The 22,661-nt window shown below is 42.3% G+C and overlaps 2 protein-coding genes across 6 annotated transcripts; both read left to right on the forward strand.

Annotated features, from left to right (window-relative positions):
- The first annotated feature begins 428 nt into the window (after window positions 1–428).
- On the forward strand, window positions 429–11,804 carry plin3 (perilipin 3). The gene is made up of 8 exons (XM_080724213.1): window positions 429–560; window positions 4,824–4,905; window positions 5,466–5,661; window positions 6,622–6,704; window positions 7,695–7,938; window positions 9,421–9,770; window positions 10,111–10,329; window positions 10,758–11,804. Exons 2-8 carry the CDS (start codon window positions 4,843–4,845, stop codon window positions 10,917–10,919), a joined length of 1,317 nt encoding a protein of 438 aa, XP_080580339.1. The 5' UTR covers window positions 429–560; window positions 4,824–4,842; the 3' UTR covers window positions 10,920–11,804.
- Window positions 11,805–12,082: 278 nt separating this feature from the next.
- LOC308291165 (AN1-type zinc finger protein 5) lies at window positions 12,083–22,003 on the forward strand. 5 transcript variants are annotated; one of them, XM_080733110.1, is made up of 6 exons: window positions 12,083–12,352; window positions 14,028–14,229; window positions 14,786–14,900; window positions 15,245–15,372; window positions 16,418–16,522; window positions 21,098–22,003. In XM_080733110.1, the coding sequence occupies exons 2-6, from the start codon at window positions 14,070–14,072 to the stop codon at window positions 21,244–21,246; spliced, it is 657 nt and encodes a 218-aa protein (XP_080589236.1). In that variant the 5' UTR covers window positions 12,083–12,352; window positions 14,028–14,069; the 3' UTR covers window positions 21,247–22,003. The 5 variants fall into 5 exon arrangements, with proteins under 5 accessions (XP_080589236.1, XP_080589240.1, XP_080589237.1 ...); XM_080733114.1 differs by having other exon boundaries at window positions 14,065–14,229; XM_080733111.1 differs by having other exon boundaries at window positions 12,083–12,336.
- Window positions 22,004–22,661: the final 658 nt, after the last annotated feature.

Genomic DNA, 22,661 nt, shown 5'->3' on the forward strand with positions numbered 1-22,661 from the left:
TTCTGTGATATGATTGGTTGAATATCCAGCCACCATGTGCTCCCTCCCCGCCCCGCCCAGTGGTGGAAAGTAACTAACCAAGTACATTTACTTGATTACTGTAAGTATAATGTTGAGGTATTTGTACTTTACTTGAGTATTTCCAATTTCCCATTCGCATTGCGACGCATTGTGAGCTTGTAGATCTGCTATTTTCAAAAGATGTATATACATTTTGAACTTGTGAAATGGGATATTCTGCTCAATGAGTACTTTCTTCTTTTGGTAATTCAAGTTCAAGTACATTTTGATGCCAATACTTTTGTACTTTTACATTTTGAATTCGGGGACTTCTACATATTTCTTGCAGTATTGATGACACTTTTACTAAAGTAAAAACATTTGAGTACCTTTTTCCACCGCTGACCCCGCCTGTCTCTGTCATGTCATGTGTTCAATGGAGTTGCACAATAGTTTCTGTTGAAAGAACGGCTAAAAGTTGCTGGTTACTTCGTCGGTTCACGGGAGGACAGTCACTCACTCCGGACAGGAAAACATCAGTAGCCGCATCAGAGAGAAAGGTCAGTCCCATATTATAAACCTTTTTGTTGCTGTTCTAACCCCCTGATCATCAACTTTACGTTCATGTTTTTGTTTGTGGAGCTGCTTGCACAGCTGCTAGCATGACAAGCCATGTTTGTACTGTACACAACATTAAAGTTGATTTTGAAGGTTATTTTGTATGTTTTGTCAGTTGGGTTCTGGAATGAGAGAAGTGATGTTCGCTTACCATAGAAGGATGATGGACCAGAGCTACACTTTACCCCAGTGGTTCTCAAAGTGGATTCCAGGGACTCTGTGGGTCACTTTATGGGGGTCTAAATTGACCCTCAGAAGTCAGTAACTCTGACAGTGTACAAATGGAACCAAATGAACCCGTCATTTGGTTCCATTTGTACACTGTCAGAGTTAAGGGGAGACCTTGAAATGTGAAAGTTTGCGAAACACTGCTTTACCCAATGTTGATGAGGCCAGGGTCAAGTTCATGAATTGGACACGGCTACTACAGATTGAAAGCATGTTGGATTCATCATTCTGATCTGCAGAATGTAATTAATTCAGTTTTGTACTGAATAATACATTTGCGTGAGAGAGGTAAAGACAAGTGCTAAAGTAAATGGAGGGTCCCATATTTATATTTAATTAATTACATTCTTCCTTCCCTGGTTAGTAACTTTACCATGGAATTTGTATCTGTTGACAGTTGACCTAATCAAAGTTGGACCACTACATGATATGATGATGATACATACATTATGATACTTTGCCCTACCTGCTAGACAGCCAAGTAGTGTTACACTACCTTCATGTCAGAGATCATCTGGTCCAGATGGGAGAGGCAGTACCCCTCCCCTCCCCTCTCCTCTCCTCTCCTCCCCTAGACTTTGTAAAGAGACATTTTTTTTGTGATGAAATTTGAAAGGATCTAGAAGAGTGTGATAGGAACCCACCAGACAACCCTTTTGGCTCCTTTTTTATTAGTATAATTTGTCACAACACAAGGTGTAGGACATTTTGATAATAATACTAATTATTATTATAATAGCTGAGATTTATACAGTGCCCAAAGTCACTTTACACAAAGCGACTGCTTGATCTACTGCTTGATCTAGCGGTGTATTATAGTCTTCCGTATATAACTGTAATATAGCTAGCTACAACAATTTTTTATCTAATGTTTTATCGTGAACTTATTTATCAGGGAGCAAAATCTCAGACTTTGCTCTGGGACTGTAATGATGGAAGGGAAGTTTTCACCCATTGCCTTCCTGAACAAACCCCATCTTGCTTAACAAATATCTTCTACTGCAATTTTTGCAATCACTTGATGAGTCAAAACAGATTGCGTCAAGCACCAAGCTTCATACTGCCAAGATGGTTTGCTGACCAGACTATAATTGAGCAATTTTATGTCTTTGCTTGTGCCATCTGGAATTCTCTATTAAAACTGATCAAAAGGAAATAGCTTTAAGTCCATAGCTGTTATTGAGGCTGTAGTGTAAGTGTACTTAATTTGAAAGTGAAGGAATGAGTAATCAGTGATTGGACAAGGGACATGAGGCCTATCTCTATAGCCCATGGGTCTTCAACAGGGGGTCCGGGACCCCTAGGGGGTCCTCAAAGTTACTACAGGTGGTGATTTTCTCCTTTCTTATATTGACCACTTGAACCCTAGTGTCCATATTCTGAGAACTTTAGCCCAAAATAGCCAATCTACAAGCCCACAACGCCTCGCACCGGTGTTATGAGCTTGTAGAGCGGCTATTTTTTAGCAAAGAGCTTTGGTGTAGAGGGGGAAAAGAGCAGTCTAAGTACAGAGAGAAAGGTGAAGTTTATTAAGTATTGACGGTTCAAGTGGTTAAATATCTGAAAACACCAATTCACATGAATCCGAAATACACTGATGATTGAGCTGTCAAACGATGAAACTATATGGAATCTATGATAAGGTTGTTGGGGTCCCTGCTTCATCTCTCTCTCTCAACTAAGGGGTCCTTGGCCTGAAAACGTTGAAGACCCCTGCTATAGCCCACTACCACATGTTAATGGCAAATCCCCCCACAACACAACTGTCACACTTTGGCTGTTAGGAAGCCACGCAGCCTCTTCTTCTTTCCTGGCAATTCAGAACAGAGAGCATATTCTCTTGAGAAGAGACAGCTGGTGACAGCTGGTAGGCCACGCTCCGCACATTTGGCAGTGCAATCACACGTCATGTGCCTCCATGACCTTGTACATCAGGTCACAGATGTAAAAATGTTAATTGACGTTGCTTTGTGTTGTGATAGCTGTGAAGAGGGCAGGGTGGGTGGTAGAGCTGCCTTGGTTTTTGCCATCCACAAGTGGTGAGATGGTAGAGATGGTAAAAGACAGGCACGTGCACACATAGACATCAAAGGGGGCTTGAGCCCCTGCCCTTTTACCCTGCTGTAAAAAAAAGTGCCCACTCCAGACCATGAATGCATGCTTTTACTATGGAGAAAGAAATGCAAATGCCCCCCTTTCCATGTCCTATACCTATAGCATTCAGGAGACTTGTCTTTTCCGAACTCTCCTGAACTTGAATGCAACATTTTATGTTGAAAGAATGTGTCCTCTGTCTAGAAATCCACGTCGTAGGCCGCACAGCGAAAATAGCTGATCTACAAGCCATCGACGCGTCACAGCGCGACACGTTGAGAGCTTGTAGATCTGCTATTTTCGCATTCTTTGCCAAAAGAGCCCTTTTTTGGACATTTCAGCCCCTGCCTCTCAAACATCCTTTGGTAAAAGGGAAGATATCGCATAGACAGCAGTGGTCAAGGATTGATGAAGGTTCACCCACTGTCCCGTCCCCACTAGGGCTGGCATCCTTGAGGATTTTTTAACGATTCCATCTCCTTAGCGATTCCCTCTAGTCGGTCCGATTCCTTAACGGTTCCCTATAATGATTCCTATTGGCGGTTCTAAATGGCCTCTTACAGTCTTTAACTCAGAGAGTCTCCTTGGTGGTCAAAAATCATAGACAAAATCATAGCACCTTGTCTTAGTTTGAGAACCACCAGTATTGTAATTGTATAGCAGACGTGAAGTCCCCTGCCTCTCTAACATTCTCTGCACGTCCCTGGTAGAGGCCTTGATGAGAGAGCGCCTGAGGCGGCAGGCGGGGTCAATGTTGTGTTTATTCTACACAACGACACACTTTGCAGCAACTGTCTGGAAAGTTGTTTCAGACAACATGGTGTACATTTTTTATACAGCAGCAGGCTTTCAATTTTCACCAATAAATCATACATTCTGCCCCGCCATTGAAGCTAAGATGCCACACTGTGTTTCAATCCAAATCTAGTTGTTGCAAAACTTTTTGCTTGAGGAATAAAAACAAACCATGGGAAAGAGAAATCCATCATGTTATATTTCTACAGTACCTTGCTTTTTATGCAGTGTGGTTTCATCCCTCTTGCATCACACTGCTTGATAAATTAAGTGAACAACATGGTTGAGTTCAGTTGCCATCTATATTAAACCCAAACTGACAGAAAACTCCTCAAAGCATGAATCTCATAGCAGATGAAGTATTAGTCCTGAGAACAAAGGACAGAACGTTTCATCATGACGACAGATGCCAACTGAGGTGAATCTGTCAGTCTGTTTACACAGCTCTTTTCCGTGTCAGAGTTCAGACTTCAGAGCTTATTGATTGATTGAATCACTTTATTAACAGTTGCTTAAAAGTACAGTTAGGGCTGTCACGATTATGACATTTTACATGACGATTATTTGTCACTCAAATAATTGCGATTAATGATTTAATTGTGTTTTTGTCGTTGACAATTACATTTCTGTTTGGCTTTTAGGCTTTGAAGTTGCACATGGAAATCATGGCACATAACTTGAATATACAAAGAAATGACATATTTGTCAATTTTATACTTAAAAAAAGAACATTGATAGTGGAAATAGCCGTCGCGACGCGTTGTGAGCTTGTAGATCTGCTATTTCCACTACTAAGTATTTGTAACTATATTAACATTTCTCAACATGGAAACGATTATGTAAAATAATTGCGATTACCTCAAATAATTGCGATTAGACGATTATGTAATAATTGTGACAGCCCTAAGTACAGTTATACAATAATGCTAAAAGGATAACACAAAAAGCCCTGAGGGCTTGTTTCCATTGTGGTCCTATCTATTCAATTCATCAAGACATACAGTATATATACTGTAGTGTACACTTTAAAGACAACACAAGAAGTCATCAATACTAGGAGCAGTAACAGTATATTTATTCATTATTAGGTTGAAAGCAACAGTCACAATGGAAGACAGTGAGAAGAATGGTGGCGCGCCAGCTACACAGCCGCCTAATGAAGACCAACAGGTGAGGAGTGCTGTTTTCTCAACCACTTTCATCCTGGCTCTCTATTTTCCCCTAGGTTTGTGGAGTATGTGAGCATATATCTACAAGTGCATTAGCGCACACCATGTCATCATATCACATTGTTAGCTTGTAGAGATTGGCTATTTCTTTGCCACGCAACTGCAACACCATCGCACAGTGAAGTATTGTATGAAACGGGCTAGTGGTTAAGCCTCTTAGAAAACTTTTGGTATATTACAAGATAATCATTTGACCTTCAGAATCTCAGTTGGCTCACGTGTCGGTGGGTGGAAGTCCTCATTAGCTGACACAGAATACTGAAAAGCTATTCTGTTTCTGTGAAAGCAGCAGCTCACACAGAATACAGAAAAGCTATTCTGCATAAGCTATTGTGTGTAAGCAGAATGTCATACCCGTTACTGAGGAAGGCTTTGTGTGGGCCCTGAATGTTTTTCTCTTTCTCTTCAATGTGGGCCTTGACAACTACCATAGTCTCAAATATCTCCCAAGTCTTCACACTGTATGTCTTGTTGTTAACGTTGGTGTTGAACTCTTCCCAGAATGTTGTCTCCAGGGTGGGCAACCTGCCCCTGGTGAGTTCAGCGTGTGGAGTGGTGTCCAGCGCCTACAGTAGTACCAAGGACAGCATTCCCTTGCTGAAGGGGGTGATGGACGCTGCGGAGAGTGGGGTTCGAACCCTGGGAGCGGCTGCCACCACAGGGTCCAAGCCCCTTATGGACATGTTGGAGCCACAGAGTAGGTTCAAATTAAAGTGGTTACAGTTACATGTTAGTACTCTAGGTTATTTCCATAGTCTCAGCATAAAATAAGTGTGAGGTGACATTTTTAAAGAATCCAAGAATTGGACAGCATTGAGAAGATTGAGAAGAATTCAATGTTTTACTACTACTAATAGTGTAAATACATAAAGATGCCACATGAATTACAATAGTTCGATTTCTTCTTAACTCATTCCCTGCCAGGCCCGATAGTCCCGAGATTATTCCAATGTCTTTCCCCGCCAGGCCCGATAGTCCCGAGAATTTAAAAAAAAAAAAAAAAAAAAAAAAAAAAAAAAAAAAATTTTCAAAAAAATATTTTGACCCCCAAAAATGGAGTAGGCATGATAGCAATCGCGAAATTGCATGTTTAACCCCCATAGCAACCCCATCTTTCAAGCATGGCAGCCATTTTGGCAGCCATCTTTGTTAAACATAGTGGCTGTTATCTCATGAATGCCTGAACGGATTTCCATTCGGATTTTTTTGTTTGAAAGCTGTGAGCAATGTGGACACACGTGGTGCATTATCTAGACATGGGTGTGCATGATCCGTGCACACCCAATTACATGGAAGTCTATGGAGACGAATGGCAGGTGGGAGTACGGAGGTATGTTAAAATGGCGGTCAATGTGTTAATTACACTCTATTTGAGCGGTGGTAAGTCTCCTTAGCGTGACCGTGTGTGTAGCTATGCGTGTGTCTATGCGTCTGTGTGTCTGGAGCCTGGAGCCTGGCCTGCAATACCACTGGATGACCAGAGAGCTGCTGTTGAGCAGCCTTGAAATGTACAGTACATGCATGCACGCATGCACACATGCGCACGCATGCACACACACACGCACGCACACACACGCACACGCACACACACACACACACACACACCTTGAAATTAATGGACACCACGCTCAGTTCACACTGGTGTGATTTTTTGTAGTTTCTGCTGTGAATGACTATGCCATGATGGGAATGGATAAGATGGAGGAAAACCTGCCCATCCTTCAACAGCCGGCTGACAAGGTTAGACAGAACGCCATATATTCCAGTTCTACCACACAAGCAGACATCTTGAAACGTATCTATAACGTATAACATACAGTAATACAACTACATCAGTGCTTGTGGTATAATAAACTGCATGTAATCTTAACAACAATAATAAACACACTTTAACAGAAGGTGTTTACCAAGCAAAGGCATCTTTTGTTTGCTGTTTTTTATATTCATATTTTCAATTGTGAATTTTTGTTTAGTATGTGGTTGTAGTATAAGAATGACAATGCACTCCGAGGTGTCCTGAATTGATAAGGCAAAATAACAGAGCCCATTTAACTATATCGGGACACCTCAAAGTGCATTATCACTTGCATCGCTTTTACAATCTAGGTCTCATTAGTTTCAAATGGCCCATAAGTTCTTATCACAGTTGTAGATGCAGAAGGGTGTGCAATAACTGCAATACCGCCATACTGTGGTTGTGTAATGCATACCGTGGTGTCGAGTTCATAACCGCAATTATTATTATGAATACTTTTTTCATTCAAAACTAGGGCTGTCACGATTCCGATTCGAACCGAAATTGACGTTCGATTCAGTGAATCGAAATCACGCATAAAACCCAAAGTTTATATTGTATATGTTAAACCTTTTGTATTCTCATTTGTTATTCAAATAAAAGTGACTTATTGAACGTGTTTTTCTTTATAAATCAAGACAATAGCCTAAATTAATAGTCATATAACTCTCAATGCTGAAAAAGGGAGGTTTAAAAAAATAGTATATCTTATATTGAATCGGATCGAATCGTGACCATAGAATCGAAAGCTGAATCGAATCGTGGATTAGGCATATTGTGACAGCCCTATTCAAAACGACTTTTTTGGGGAGATGCCGCCATACTGTCAGTAAACAGTGATGTATTACCCATGATGACTACAAATCCATACCGCCCCAGCCCTGAATCTACTCTGTTCAAGCATTATTATTCAGGTTCCTCATCTTCTCCCTCAGGTGGTGTCAGATACAGTGGGCATGGTGTACCAGTCGGTGACGGGAGCCAAGGATGCTGTGGCTGATGCTGTGCAGGGATACTGGGCGGGTGGCATGGCGATGACCTGGGCAGCAGTCAGCGGAGGCATCAGTTCCGTCATGGGGAGCCGGGTGGGCCAGATGGTCAGCAGTGGTGTCGGGCTGGCTCTCAGTCGCTCCGAGGATTGGGTCGAGCTCAACCTTCCGCTTACTGAGAGAGAGCTGGGTCAGTAACTAGCTGTGTAGAGAGAACGTTAACGGTTGATGATTACGCCATTTGAATAATTAGTCTCCAACAGTAAAACATGGTAAGAAAGCAGAAATGCTTTTTAACACAGTAAGTGCCGTTCCCAACTGTCAGGATTTCAAATCCGACCGCAGAGTGCTTTTCCCATACGTCTTAATTCGGGATATAACTTTTCCTATTTTAAACCGTAGCGTGCGGTCTGTGGCACCTGGCACTGAAAAACTCAAATTCCCATAATCCTTCGGGAGATGTACTGTAGTCATCCGGAAATGAAAACCTCAGTTATGTGGATGTCCACGGTTGTAAATTTTCCATTCTGGGTGAAAGAAAATACGACCTTCGCAAAAGTAATCAGATTACATTTGGACTAGTGCGTTCAAGGAGCCTCGGAAATAAGGTAAAACACTGGAAAAACCCCTGCAGAATCCACTGAATTAATTAATGATATACCTGGCAATAGATGTGATTAAGTGATTCTTTGTTTGCCTTACACTTCAAAGAACAAATAATATATGGCAAACAGACATGACTGTACTGTATGTAATATTTCCTAATCACATAGGCCGGTCCAGATGATGGGGTAAGGGAGCAGTGATCAAGATGTAGTACAGTGACTCTATTTGAACACATGAACGGCTCAGGCTATTCATAGCTGAGGAAGACGGTTTGATGTAACACCCCAACTGTTCACTTGGCCCATAAACCTACAACGATCTCCAGCACTCACAGCTTTGACACCTGTTACTGATGATGTCATGTTACCGTGTACTGTAGACCTGCTGAACTGTACTGTACTTCCATGTGATCATGACTGAGAGACGGAGGTGTTCACATTGAAATCTGACCGTGCCCTTCAGACTGTGAATGTATAGTTGCCAGGGACGTGCTGGCCATTGGGAAAATCGGGACAACTCCTGAACGGCCGGTTCATCCCGGTCAGTCCAGGCCGGCCATTAGGAAAAAAAAATAATAAAATATCAGCCTTCGTTTCATTTTGGGGGCTGGGCGGCCAACAAAGTAAATCGTCACTGTCGGGCAGAAACCTCGTATCTCCAAGTTTCAAATGTATAATTTTTTTCGCAAAGCAAAGCCCTGCTTCATCATACAAGGCCATTGCACAAAAGTAGTGAAAACAGCAGATCTACAAGCTTGTAGATCGGCTGTTTTCACTAGTTTAAATCATTTTTAGAATGATAAATCGGTTTTGGACATACAAGGTTTCCACCCGACAGCGACGAAAATTGGCCCACTGGCTTGTCACTTGTCATGATCTGAAATGGCAAATCTTTGAGTAGCAGCAGCGCTATAGAGAGAGATCTTTCTCTATAGCGCGCAATGAGGGCCTCTACAACTCTTTTTCCCGGGCTGAATCAGGGGCCCAGCACGTCCCTGATAGTTGCCAAAACAAAAACCGTTGTTGAGATTATCAGTTGTTTAACGTTTCTATTCTCTCTGTTTCAGCTGCTGTGGCTGAGCCTGTCACCAGTGAGGTGGTGACTACCACTAGCCCACCCTCCAGCCCCAGCTATTTTGTGCGTCTGGGAAAGCTCTCTGCCAAGGTACAGGAGCGAGCCCGCGAACAGTCCCTGGTCAAGGCCCGCCATGCCAGGGACACCTCCTATGCTGCAATCTCTCAGATTACAAGCACCCTGGACCTACTGGAGAAAGCCCGCTCATCTCTGGGCACTGCCAGTAACCAGATCGGAGGAGCCCCGGAACAGCTGCTCCAGCTCTGGACAGAATGGAAGAAGAAGCAGCCTGGAGATGGACAGGTGGAGGCGGAGGTGGATGGTCCTAAAGACGAGAAGGAGGTGAGCTCCCATGAAAAGATATATTTGGCACTGTCACTTCACTTCTGTGTGCGTGTGTGTGTCTGTGGTCCATGTATTCCAATTAAAGCATTTCCAAGATTCCCAATGCTATGAAGTACGAAGTGAAATAGTTTGACAGATTTTGTGTAAATAATGTATTCCTACCAGAATCTTGCCTGATTGAAGGGGAAAACAACAGATGTCTCACTCACAGCATGAGCATTGCCTTGTATGGGAAGAAGACCAAAACCAGGCCAACTTTATTAAAATGATAACTAGGTTATCCCCTTCAGACGCATCACTATTTCAGGTTGCTCTGTGAATCATCTTCTGCCTACAGCAGCTGGAATGGAAGGCCCTCTCCATGGTGCGTGCTCTCAGTGACCAGGTCCGGGCAGCGTGCTCTGGTGTGGTGTCCAGCGCCCAGGGTCTGCCAGGAGCGGTCCAGGACCAGCTGGCCAGCGCGCGCCGGACGGCCGAAGAACTGCACTCGTCCCTGGGGAACACCAGCACCATCACACCCCTCCTGCTGGAGCAGAGCCGTCAACGCCTGACACAGGTACTAATTAATTACACCACCAGGCTGTTGGTGGTTATCGCTTGATTCAGTTCGGTTCAGAGCTGGAAATGTTTGCTTCACTTTTGTTGTGCTGCTGGAATCATTTAAGCACTTAACACTGTACACACACAGTGAGTTAATGCCCTCTTTACCTTTTCATTAGCAAACGGATCATCATCATCACCCATGAGAGCCACTGTAATAAAATCAGGTTCATTGAAAACACCAGGAAATGCATTATAAACAAATCCATTCCCTAGAGAATCTACTCATTTGCATGTATTTCGGAATCTAGGGCAAACCAGCTCACGGTTTCTATTTCCACTCCTTTAGTGACACCTCAATATTTGTGACACCTCCTGCATGACTATATGATGGTGGTAAGGATTTAGATATTGGGTTTAAAATAAATATCTTGCTGCTCTCAGGTCCAACAGTCCCTGGATGGCGTCATGGAGTATCTGGTCAACAACACCCCGCTCAACTGGCTGGTGGGACCGTTTGCCCCGATGATCACTGAGAAAGAAGAGGGGGAGCAGGCAGCTGTGAAGACGGACCAACCAGGTGTCAAGACAGACCAACCCAAATAAAGTTGTTCTGCTATCTTCATGGTTCGACGCGACAACTGGGCTGATCACTTTAAAAAATGTCATCGTTATCCATTGTGCCGCTTTAATGACTTGAGATTGTGTAGATACGTTTGCATTCGCGTGTGCTTATGTCTCAATCATGCACAAGCAACTGGTATGCACTACATATGAATATATAAATATATAGAGTACTTTATAAATGCATATTTGCAATTGTGTGGACTAAGGCTTTACAAATATATATTTTGAACACATTGCCATTTGAATATAAAACCTGTGTGTAAATCCTAAACCCAGGCCCCATTTTACACTGGCAGCCAAATCCAGCCTAAATCAGATCTGTGCCATATCCAGATTGGAATCCGATTTGTTTAATGAAGTCTGATCTGGTCACTTGTAAATAAATGCAGTGTGAACGGTCATGCCAATACATCGGATTTGACTGCAGTCTGAACAGGGCCTAAAATGTGAAATTATTTGTTCAGAAGATATTCTGATGGAGAAAGAAATCTATAATGTATCTTTGGACCTGCTGGGCAAAATATGCCTCATGTTATATATGCCTCAATCGGGTGCTCTTATCATCATCCTAGAAGTATTATAAATGGGACCAAAACCATCTTTGATAGACTTGTATTTATGGCAACAAAAAAAGAAATTTAATTTACAAAGCTAATGCAAACTATACTTGCTTTACCTATACATGGTTTCATCTTTTCAGGTTTACATATATAAACACACAGCATTTAATTTTTGTTGTAATTAATGTGGTTATTATTATGTTTGCACATTACTTTGTTGGTGGAAATGGCAGACTGGTTTGTTATAAAGCATTCATAACAACAATGACCTGTCCTATGTCAATAAAATTGGGACTGCACTTAGCATCTCAGTGTGTCAGTGTGATAATGATCATGTACACTGGATCAGTGGTTCCCAAACCTTCAGGTCTGGACCCAAAAGAGAAATGAGACTTTTGCCCGGGACCCAAACTAGTAAAAAACAGCAGAACTAGAACAGCAGAAGGGGGGGGGGGCATTTAATAAATGTTTTCATTCAGGAAAAAAAATGATTTTTTGGGAATGCATTTTGAAAATGTTGTGAAATAATAATTAAAAACAAAATGTAGATAACAAAAAAATAAATAAAGGGACCCACAAAAATGTGTCCCACAAATGGGATCCCGACCCAGTGCTTGGGGGACCACCACTGCCACAGTCTGATCTCCTCCAGAGTCCCATTTCATGGAATGATGAATTGTTGCTTGGGGTGACGTCATGCTCGTTGTGGTGCTGGTGTTTCTGAATGTCGGGAGCTAGCGCTGGTTAGGAGGAGGCCGCGCGCACAACACAACAAGAGGACAGGCTAAACTTGTCCGTTAAAATCTGAAGACCTGAAGGTCGTCGACAGCCCCCCGGTACTTTGACACGCAGGTATCGCTCTTGTCCCGAGTGACTTTGGGGGGTGGGGGGGATCAATAAATCGAGGCCGATCGAATCCCGTTAGACGAGACAGACCATCATCGCACCGTCTCTGGGGTTAGCTGATAGGTGTTAGCTGTCTGTGGCTAAATGGCTGCTATATAGTAGCTAGCTGTCGTTTAAAAGCGTTCAGGTTTAGGGGGTTTTATTCACCGAAAACAGCCGTTAACCGCGATCGGCGGTTAACGGTTGTTTTTCGGAGGATGTGTGTTTGTCTTCTGGGGCTGTCTGTGTTGGCCGTGTAGTTTGTAGGGTTCTGTTCTTCAGTGGCTTCAGTGTCACAGCCAGCCAGCCACAACAAGTCGGCCAGCTGAGCTGAGCTGACCTGGCCCGTTGGGCTAAACGTCGCTACTAAGGTTTTAAAATCATGCTTTTAATGTAATCGCACGGACGTGTCTCTGGACAAAAATGACGTAATTTAAACCGAAAACCAGTCCCGATACATTTTTTTTTCTTCCAGTTTTAAACTATTACGTCATTTTTACGGTTGCGCGACGAAAGTGTAGCCTACACATCAGCCTGTATTCTGTACTGTACTCTACATTATATTTGCATTGAGCCCAACAACAAGCCAGGGGACAGTGACACTGACTGTCCCCTGGACATCGATTGTTTTCGGGCTGCGGACAACACTAAAAGTGTCCGTGTGACGATGACAGTCATCTGTTAATTTGTTTATCCAGCTCTACTTCTGCCAGCAGGCTAACCGTTTTATTATCAGGAGGCCTTTTGTTCCATTTGTTGTTGTTTTTTCGCGTTCAGACTTTTCTTTGCTTTTGTTCTTTGTTGTGAACTTTGTTGCTGGTGCGCCGATCAAAACATCTTGCTGCTGCTGCGGCGGCGCAAGCACTGCTGCACATCTACAGCAACTACAGTACAGTTTAGTAGCACACACAAACAACCCATCTTTCTGTTGGTGTTTTGTTTCATATATTAAACCAGCTTCCCAGTTTTTGTGATTGTTCCGGACTGCCATGGCAACAATCTAGTTCATACCTTACCTATCTTTGTTTTTTTTTTTTTTTTTACATATCTACTGCATAGTACTGTGTTCTATCTGTCTGTCATTCAATGTTATATGAGATACTTCAATGGTTTCCAGTGGAAATAAGCTTAGTCTTTTCATGGATCTCCTTTTAGTAGACCTTGTACCAGTGAACTGTACCGTCATGAAACTGTACCTTTTCCTATGCAAACTTCTAATAAAGTCTTCAATCAATCAATTGTTAGTGCATTCAGGAGGAAAGAATGCAAGTGTTCTTACTTTCAGACTATATTTAAATCTCTGTTTACCCTTGGCAAAGTCGAATCCTGCCTATTTGGCATTGTTGTGGCCAGGGACATAAGCTTGGTTGTTAGTTTTCATTAGAGGAAAATGGCCCCTTTGAAAATTACACCCAGTGTAACTAGGCCTGTAACTATAACCCTTTAAATCTAAATGACACCAGTATAACCCTTACAATTACACACTAGGTCTACTCGGGGGAACACATTTTAAGTGCCAACACTGCTCTCATGCTCCAATGCCAGTCTCCAAGCTCTTTTAGCTAGTTGGAAAAATTAAATAACCAGATATAACCAAATAGACACTAATAGTTTTGACTAACTCTTCCAACCCCATTTTCAGGAATATCCTCTCCCATCCCCCTTGCCCCTTTTGTCAGAGAGCATGGCTCAGGAGACCAATCAGACGCAGGTGCCAATGCTTTGCGCAATGGGATGCGGTTTCTATGGTAATCCCCGCACCAACGGCATGTGCTCGGTCTGCTACAAGGAACACCTGCAGAGACAACAGGGAGGGGGGCGATCCAGCCCCCCGGGAGAGAAAGGTAGGAAGATGGGAGAGGGCCGACCTAAAAAATTAAACAAATTTATATTGAGTAGTATGGGCCAGGTAAGAAAGAACAACGGGAATATTACCCCAACATGGGCTAGGTACGTTTAATGTGGTTGCTGGAATCTGCTAAAAGGGTCTGGAGAAAATAGGTAGCAGTGGCTGCCTGTACTTTGGCATTAGAATCCAAGAGAGTGATTTCTCCATTGTTAGTTGACAATGACTCATGATAGCACATCATGCTAGTCCAGTATAGCTGACGAATAGCATCACCATGTCATTTCAAGTGAACAAACATTGTAAGCTGTGAGGATAAATGGCAAAACCTACAGGGGAGATTTTTACTAAAAAATCTTTCATGACTCTCCTGCACAATCCCTTTTATGTTATGTTTATGTTTCTTATTTAAATATATATTGTTTTGTTTTATCACCCCTGTGTGTGTTGTTCTAATACATTTGGCACATGAATTCAATGCAAGTGGCAGGTCACCCATTTTTAGTGCCTAAGTTGTGGACGTGTGTGTGCGTGTTGTGTCCTATTCTTCACAGTTGCGACGTCACCAGCAGGGTCCCCATCAGGAGCAGCCGCTGTGTCTGTAGAAAGCACGACCCCAGAGCCTTGCACAGAGGGGGTGGGAACGCCACCCGAAGAGAGAACACCCAGGTATGTTGAATGACTAACAGGAAGTCTGCTCAGCCCAGTTGACTGCGAAACGCGTGTTTCAAAAAAGCACCACCGGTTCAGTTAAGACCCGCCCGTGGAAGCTTGTGATTGGCTGAACCGGAGGTAGGGAGCGCTTTGGTGTGTTCACTTGGACTGTGCGGAGGTGCTCGGCGGTGTCTCAAGGTCACCTAAGACGGTGCGCCTCTGTCATCTCCAGCGAAAACAAGCGCTCCTTTCCTTTACAAGAACCAAACTAAACCGAGGTGCTTTTTTGATTCACGCCATTCACGCCTACGAAACACATGGTTTCTAATGTGTGTGTGTGTGTGTGTGTGTGTTTTCAGTCCCAGTTCACCCAGTCCTGTAACACAGCAGATGACAGCCATGAGCATTTCCCAGGATTCAGGGGCGGTAGACTCTGACCGGGCTGAAGCAGAGGAAGAGGAGGAGGAAGGCACATCCAAAAACACAGGTCAGACAGGAGCACAGAGACATATCACACAGTCATGTATGTTGAGAACAAGGACGTGCAAAAATACAAGAATGTTTGTTTGTTTGTATTCTCATCTGTGGCTTCCACAACTCTCGACACTGCTTTCATCATACACTTGGCTCAGAGTCCACCTTTGTATTTGTGAGATTTCCACATCTCCCTTGAGCTGAATGAAGAACTTACCCCATGTTGCAAATCAGAATCAAGAAGATTTGTGTACAAGCAGCGACAAGGTCCACAAGCCTGTGCTAAAAGCAACTCGGTACAACAAGAACAATAATACTATACTGGATATGATTAGGCCAGGAGTGCTGGTGAGGATTAAAGTAAAGCAAAAGATCACCGTTTACCCCCCTGACTCAAAAGATCACCGTTTACCCCCCTGACATCACCAGACCAATATATTCGTGAATTAGTCTGGAAACTATTGTTTAATTCCAGGGGGCATTATCAACAGGCATAGACTAAAAAACCTCTGGACATAACTGTATAGCCCTATGATCAATCAGAGCTATGAAACTAGCCCTAGAATGGTTGTGATATTACATTAATTTCATGTATTCCAGACACACAGCCATAGATCACTCCTATGAGGAAACGGGGAGAGAGATGGGGAGAGACGTGCAACAAAGATTGTCGGTAACGGGACTCGGAACAGGCTACATTAGACCCAAGTGCCTGGACCAGATGTAGGAGCTTAGCTCCTTCCAAGAGCACTGCTCAAAAAAGACAAGTTAATTTGGAAGCCTATGGTAATGCTCTCAGTCCTCATCCTATCAAACCCACCTCAAATTAGATGAACAATTGATTAGACCAACCCAAGCCAAGTAGGCTGGACGGAAGCAGACCCAAAATGCATCTACAAGATCAAATACAGCATGAACTTGCAGATTAATCTGGCTCCCAGGATAAAATGTGGGGAGTAAAGACAAAACATTTAAATGTTGAGGTTTTCCATTTCAGCAACCGAAGGATGGACTGGTGTAACTGAGCTCATCCAGCTTCTCTTGTTCTCTTGTACCAGGGCCAGTAGGAGAAGCAGCACAGACTTCTGACGGTGACCAGACCCCAGATAAAAACAAGAAAAAGAACCGCTGTTTCACCTGCCGGAAGAAAGTGGGCCTCACTGGTGAGGAAGAGAAGTTCTACACAGCAATTTGTTCTAGTTTACTACCGACAAGGTTCAAAGGTTTATGGGTCACATAAGCTGTGAGCTAAGATAATTTTTATTTTCCTCAGTTTCAACGTTCTATTTTAAATTCAGATGCAAATTTCTTGTCCTTTTTATAAGTCTACAGTATATGTTTAAAGGTTATTAGACTTCTGTGGACACTTTGGGACCTATCCTCCTAGTTTGACATAGTTACTTGCATCATATTGGTCATTTGGTGCAAAGTGTTGAAATGTGTGGTTGTTGTATAGAATAATATTGCCAGAGTGCCCTTTGGTACCAGAGCAACAAAGTGGGCCATTGGCAAATGCATTGTCAGAAGAACGCTTATTTATGGGATTAGGTCACCTTCTCAGACTAAGATACAGTAGCTAGGAAACCACCCTAAGATAGTGTTTACACCCTTAGTGAGCATGGCTCACTAGGACTCTGCGCATACAGTCATTTGGGTTTGTTATAATGCTTATTTTTTATTATCAATACTGAAAATTCAGCAAGTAGACAAACCGATGTGGTTATAATGCTTATTAACGGTACAGGTAGTACTGTTAAAGGTTTTGCTAACAGGATAACACAAAAAGACCCGGGGGCTTGTTTCTATATGACCGCAGAATTTTAATATTCAATCTCCATCCTTACCCGCATCCCATATTTCCGAAATCACCATTTGCAGTCCATGATTTAGGCAAATGTGGTCCACCCCGCCTACCACTGTAGTGAGAGCAACATACTGCAGGCTAGTGGTGCATTTCACGGTCCAAGGCATTTCACAGTGCACTGCTGGCTTGCACACCAATGCTGAACTGGCCAGCCTCAAAAAACAGTCTCCTGGAGTCCAGCTTTCACTTTTCTCTTAAGTAGACGACATGCACATTTGTAATCCTTTTTAACCGGTGAACTGTTTTATTTTGATTAATGTCAGAATCAGAAACACTTTAATTGTCAGATATATTTGCATGTAGGAATTTGACATTGGTATACCGTCATTTGCAAACCGCACTTCACAGAAGCCAAGCAGAATAGCAGATCAGTATAGCCATGACCCACAGGACAGACAGTACCTCACAAATAGGGATCCGTGCACTGATCTGGGCAGAAATTATAATAAATTATCTGCTTTTGTGGATGACAATAATAATACTTTTTCTTTTTTTTTTGCATTTAAACAAGTTCAAACTATAATACACTGTTTATGTAATATGGGTTCTGACTGACCACTTCAAATATGCCCCCCCCCCCTTTAGATAGACAGAATACTTTAATTGGCAAGCAATTAAAAAATAAACGACAGTGTCACCAAACAAAATCACCGATGTGGATTTAAAAAAAAGCAAAACTTTCTATTTTGGTCCACTATATATACTGCTGTACAGACTATACAAACAACCATAATGTGCAACAGGCAGCTACAGTAACAAATAGGACAGAAGACTATGGCTAAAAAGCCTGCAAGAAGAACATGAGGGCAAACCCATACAGTAACCAATAACAAATGCTCTGCTTGATTACTAAGTGTAAGAGATAAAGAACTAGGGACTATAATATGGATGTTAATGATTGTTAATGATAAGAATCAATCAACTTTAACCTGTAGATTGTAGAAGGTAGACACTTAAAGGTTCGCCCCCAAAGTGACTTTATTTCTATTGATTACTCACGCCATGGAGACTTAATGTGGCGGAGAGAGTCGCAGCCCCAGCCTGAAGCCTCAAAAGTCTAGTATCTGCCCTCATTCCATAGGGATATCCCTTTGGAGTAATGGTTAAGATATTGGACTTTCACGCGGGAGACCCGGGTTTGAAACTGGGTGGGGAGGTTCGGATCACCTCCGTTACATTAACATCAATAATAATTTGAGTTTTTGTCCCAAGATAAAAATTAGGGATGAGGCCGAATATTCGGCACCGAAAATTTTCGGCCGAAAATGGCTAAAAATGCATTTTCGGTTTTCGGCTGGATAGCTTTTAAAACCGAATAGTTGAGCACCGAATAGTGTGAAGGACAGGGGTCCATGGGTCCTCAATAGGCGGACCGCAGTCCATGTCCGGACCGCGGCGCACCTCCGTCCGGACCGCGGCACATTTCTGAGAAATCTCCGCACAGTTGTATCTGACGATCGGACTGACTGTGTGTGATGTGTGTTTGTGTGTGCGTGGGTGTGTATGTGCTCATTCGCTCAAACACATACACAGGCTCACAAGACACACCCCTACGCCAATTTGCAAGCCCACAAAGCGTCGCGGGTGCAACGTGCTGTGGGCTTGTAGATCAAAGGTTTTCCTTCCCTCCGAAGCAGTCTGCTCTCCATGCTGCTCCCCCCTCCCCTCCCCTCTTCACACACTCATTCCGCTCGCTGCCTTAAAAAAGTTGCTAAAACCTCTTGGAAACCATTGCTCCCACTGGATTAATAACTTAGAGATCGTCTACCTTTGGCTGTTCAATTGGAGAGGACAACAGCAACACATTAATATCCACGATGTAAGGCTCCAACTGCTTGCATTAGACGAGAAATGGTCGCGAAACTCGCGATGCGTGATCATGCGTCTTTAACAATGTGATGTGTCGTCGCATATTATTGCCAGCTATCCTAGGCTGTGTTAGGTTAATAACTATGACTCGTTGACCCTGATTTGACTGGCCATTTGACATAGTCAATCAGCACAGTCTGGTTTGTGCAGTACGTGTGTCAACTAACTGAATGTCAAGTAATCCTCTCCCCCTCACGCTAAGTTCCACTTTATTTTCCATTCTGAACGACAAGCCTAATATTGCATTTATGCTCTTTAGTTTCCAATAATTAAACTATAAGCCAGTGTTTTATTGCTACACAATAAATGTAAATAATGTAGCCTACTCTACATGCATAAATAATTATCCATTCATCCATCCATCCATCTTCAACCGCTTATCCAGCATCGGGTAGCAGGGGTAACAGTTCCAACTGAGATTTCCAAAGTTCCAAATAATAATAATAATAATTAAAATAAACAATTCTAATGATTATAATAAACATACACATACATACAGTACATACTGTATAAATGTATCCGCCTTATTTTGCCTTCGCCTTTTTTTCGGACCTGGACCTGTTTCAAAAAAATATTTCTGGACCTTCAAGATTTGTATTTGAGGACCCCTGGGCCCTAGATCATTTTGCAACATACAGTATGTGCATTTGTTGTTGAAGGCCTGGCTGTTACAGCCCTTGTGTTTACAATAGTATTTTGTTGTAGGCCTAGATCATTCTGCAGTTTTAAGCACCTTGTTCTGATGCACTTTTATCTCTGTAGGATACTACTGCATTCAAAAGTGAGAAATAAATGTTTTATGGAACCATATGGTGATTATTATTTAAGTTAGGTTTTGCCATAATCAGGTAGCTTTACAACAAAGGTACAGCAATGGTACAAACATTTATTATACAAAATAAATTATATACATGTATTATTCGGCTATTCGGTATTCGGTATTCGGTATTCGGCGGAATGTTTCCAGTATTCGGTATTCGGTTTCGGCCAAGAATTTTGTATTCGGCCCATCCCTAATAAAAATGTTATTATAGTAATGTACCCCCATAGATTCGGGATGGGGATCCAAATTTGTTTGGAATCAATCAATGGGGTACATTTATTGTATGGAAACATAAGCTGATAAACAGCCATAAAGGCCATGCACATCCAGAGCCATGTAGGCTGGGTGCTAGACTAAAGGTAATCAACAATAAAAAGAGAAAAAAGTCTGCAAACCAATTTTGCTGTTCCCAGTATATGGTTTTTACTTTGGTTTCGAGCCAGATGGCTCTTCTTCAGACCTTAGGTCTTCGTCTTATACTGGGAACAGCAAAATTGGTTTGCAGACTTTTTTCTCTTTTTATGGTACATTTATTGTAATCAAATTATTGTGTTAGGAATGCAACAAAAAATATTATTGAACTCAAGTGTCCATGGCGTGAGTAATCAATAGAAATCATTTGGGGGTGAACTACTCCTTTAGGAGTAAATGAGCATATAGTTTCCGGGAGACATAAGCACAATTCAGAACTGATACAGTACAGTATGTCCACTGGATGGTGCTGTGAGGGATATATTTTGATTATAACAAAAAGTGTTTTTTTTTTTTAAATGCTAAAGCTCTATATTCTCACACTAATCTTTAATGTATAGTTTGTTCAATAGAGTCTCTCCAGCTCTTTAGTAAACAGAAAGTACAAATTCAGGTGAGGTACAAATTTTATGAGATTTACCAGCTTAAAATTTATTGTGATCCGTTTTACTTCTTTATCCTGTATCCTGAGGTTTCTCTCATGATTGGATGAATTTTGTATCCCAAACTGAAAATGTATTTTTTAATGGTGTTGGGATCGGGTCAATCGGGCAGGTTGAGGAGGGATACTGGTTCTGGCCTGTAGCGCCTTCCAAAGGGGAGTAGCTGGCATATAATGGCTTCTGGTGTAATGACAGAATGAATACATTTGTGTCTTGGATGTTGATTACTGTTGACCACGTTTTCCCCCTTTCTTTCTTTTTTTTTAAGGTTTTGACTGTCGCTGTGGTAACCTATTCTGCGCCATTCATCGCTACTCTGACAAACATGACTGTCCCTACGACTACCGGGGCGCTGCTGCTGCCCGTATACGCAAAGAGAACCCCATCGTGGTGGCTGAGAAAATTCAGAAGTTATGAGGACTGAGCACTTTAATATAAAGTCTCTCCCGACACACAGTGTGAATACAGAACAATGGCGACTTGGATGAAAAACACATGATGAAATGGCTTCATTTTTTCATGGTAGTCTAAGATGGGTGGGGTGGGGTGATGCAGTCACGGCCCCTGTCCAGACGCTCCCTTCAATACCATCTCCCTTTCTCTCTCTCTCCACCTGCGACTACGATTGAATGCATTTGTGTGTGTGAATGAAAGTGTGTGTGTGCGTGTGTGTTTCCCAGAGAGTCGGGGAGAGAGCAGTAAGGATATGGTGGGCATTAGTGTTGCTGTGGGGAGGGAAGACATTTAATTAATTTTTCTTTTCTTTTTTTTTATCCCTTTTTGTGGTTTCTCAACTTGGGGAACATGTGAGTTTATTTTTATACAATCCCTGTGAGGTAGTTAAAACGAGACAGTCACAGGGGTAAGCTGTTTAAGAGCGCTGCCACGGCTTGGCTAAGGACATAATGACAGAGAAAGGTCAATTGGGAAGGCTAGTAAGCTAAAGAACTGACTGGGTCCTTCCACGCATCAGCAAGGTCTTTTTAGGTCTAGGCATAGATCATCCCCCCCCCAGACTAAAAATGATGTCAAATTGACCTATTTGTTTTATTTTCTTCTCTTTCACATACCCTTATCTTTGGTTCACAACAGGTTGAACTTCCAGATCTCTGCATTTTCCAGAGATTCTCTTTATATCGTGTTAACATACGGATGTTGGGTGCATGAACAGTTATTGGAGTGGGCAGGTTGGGTAGGGAGGGGATCAATTGAGGGGGATATTGAGACCCTTGACTTAAGTGAGTGATTGAATTCTGTATTATGTTTTCCTTTCTGTTTTAATGAGCGTATGACATCAGAAGATCTATATTAATATATTGTAGTTAGCTTGAACTGTGTGATTGCATTCTATTTATTTTATTTTTTTCATCATTTGGTTGGTCTGTGCTGGAGGATTGGCAGCATGTGTCAGCAAATCATAGTGATTTGCACTTAACCTTTTCAATTATATTTAAGTGATTCCATTTTGATTATGTAACCATTTGAAGAAAAAAATATACAAGCTCTGATATATGATGGAGTAGAGTCCAGTTAATCCGTTAAAGATTGTGCAGTACAAATGTCAGTTTTTTATTTTTTTTCCTCTTTTGGATTTGGACACCAAGCACAACAAAAATAAAGTGTTGTCAACTGCAGAGCACAATACAACATGCTTGCCACACCTGCTCAGTTTTGTTCAGCATCTGGGTCATTTCTAGTTCTCGTTTAGAGCCGATCAGAGTGTAACGGGCTTGCAGAACAATTTGCCTGCTGGCTGATTAGTCGGACATCCGGTGATAGTAGGATGCAGTGTTGAGCTCTTGAATGCCCTTTTCTGTTCCGTGGAGGCACGC

Source organism: Nannobrachium achirus, assembly GCF_963921795.1.
Source record: "Nannobrachium achirus genome assembly, chromosome: 1".
Lineage (NCBI taxonomy): Eukaryota > Metazoa > Chordata > Actinopteri > Myctophiformes > Myctophidae > Nannobrachium > Nannobrachium achirus.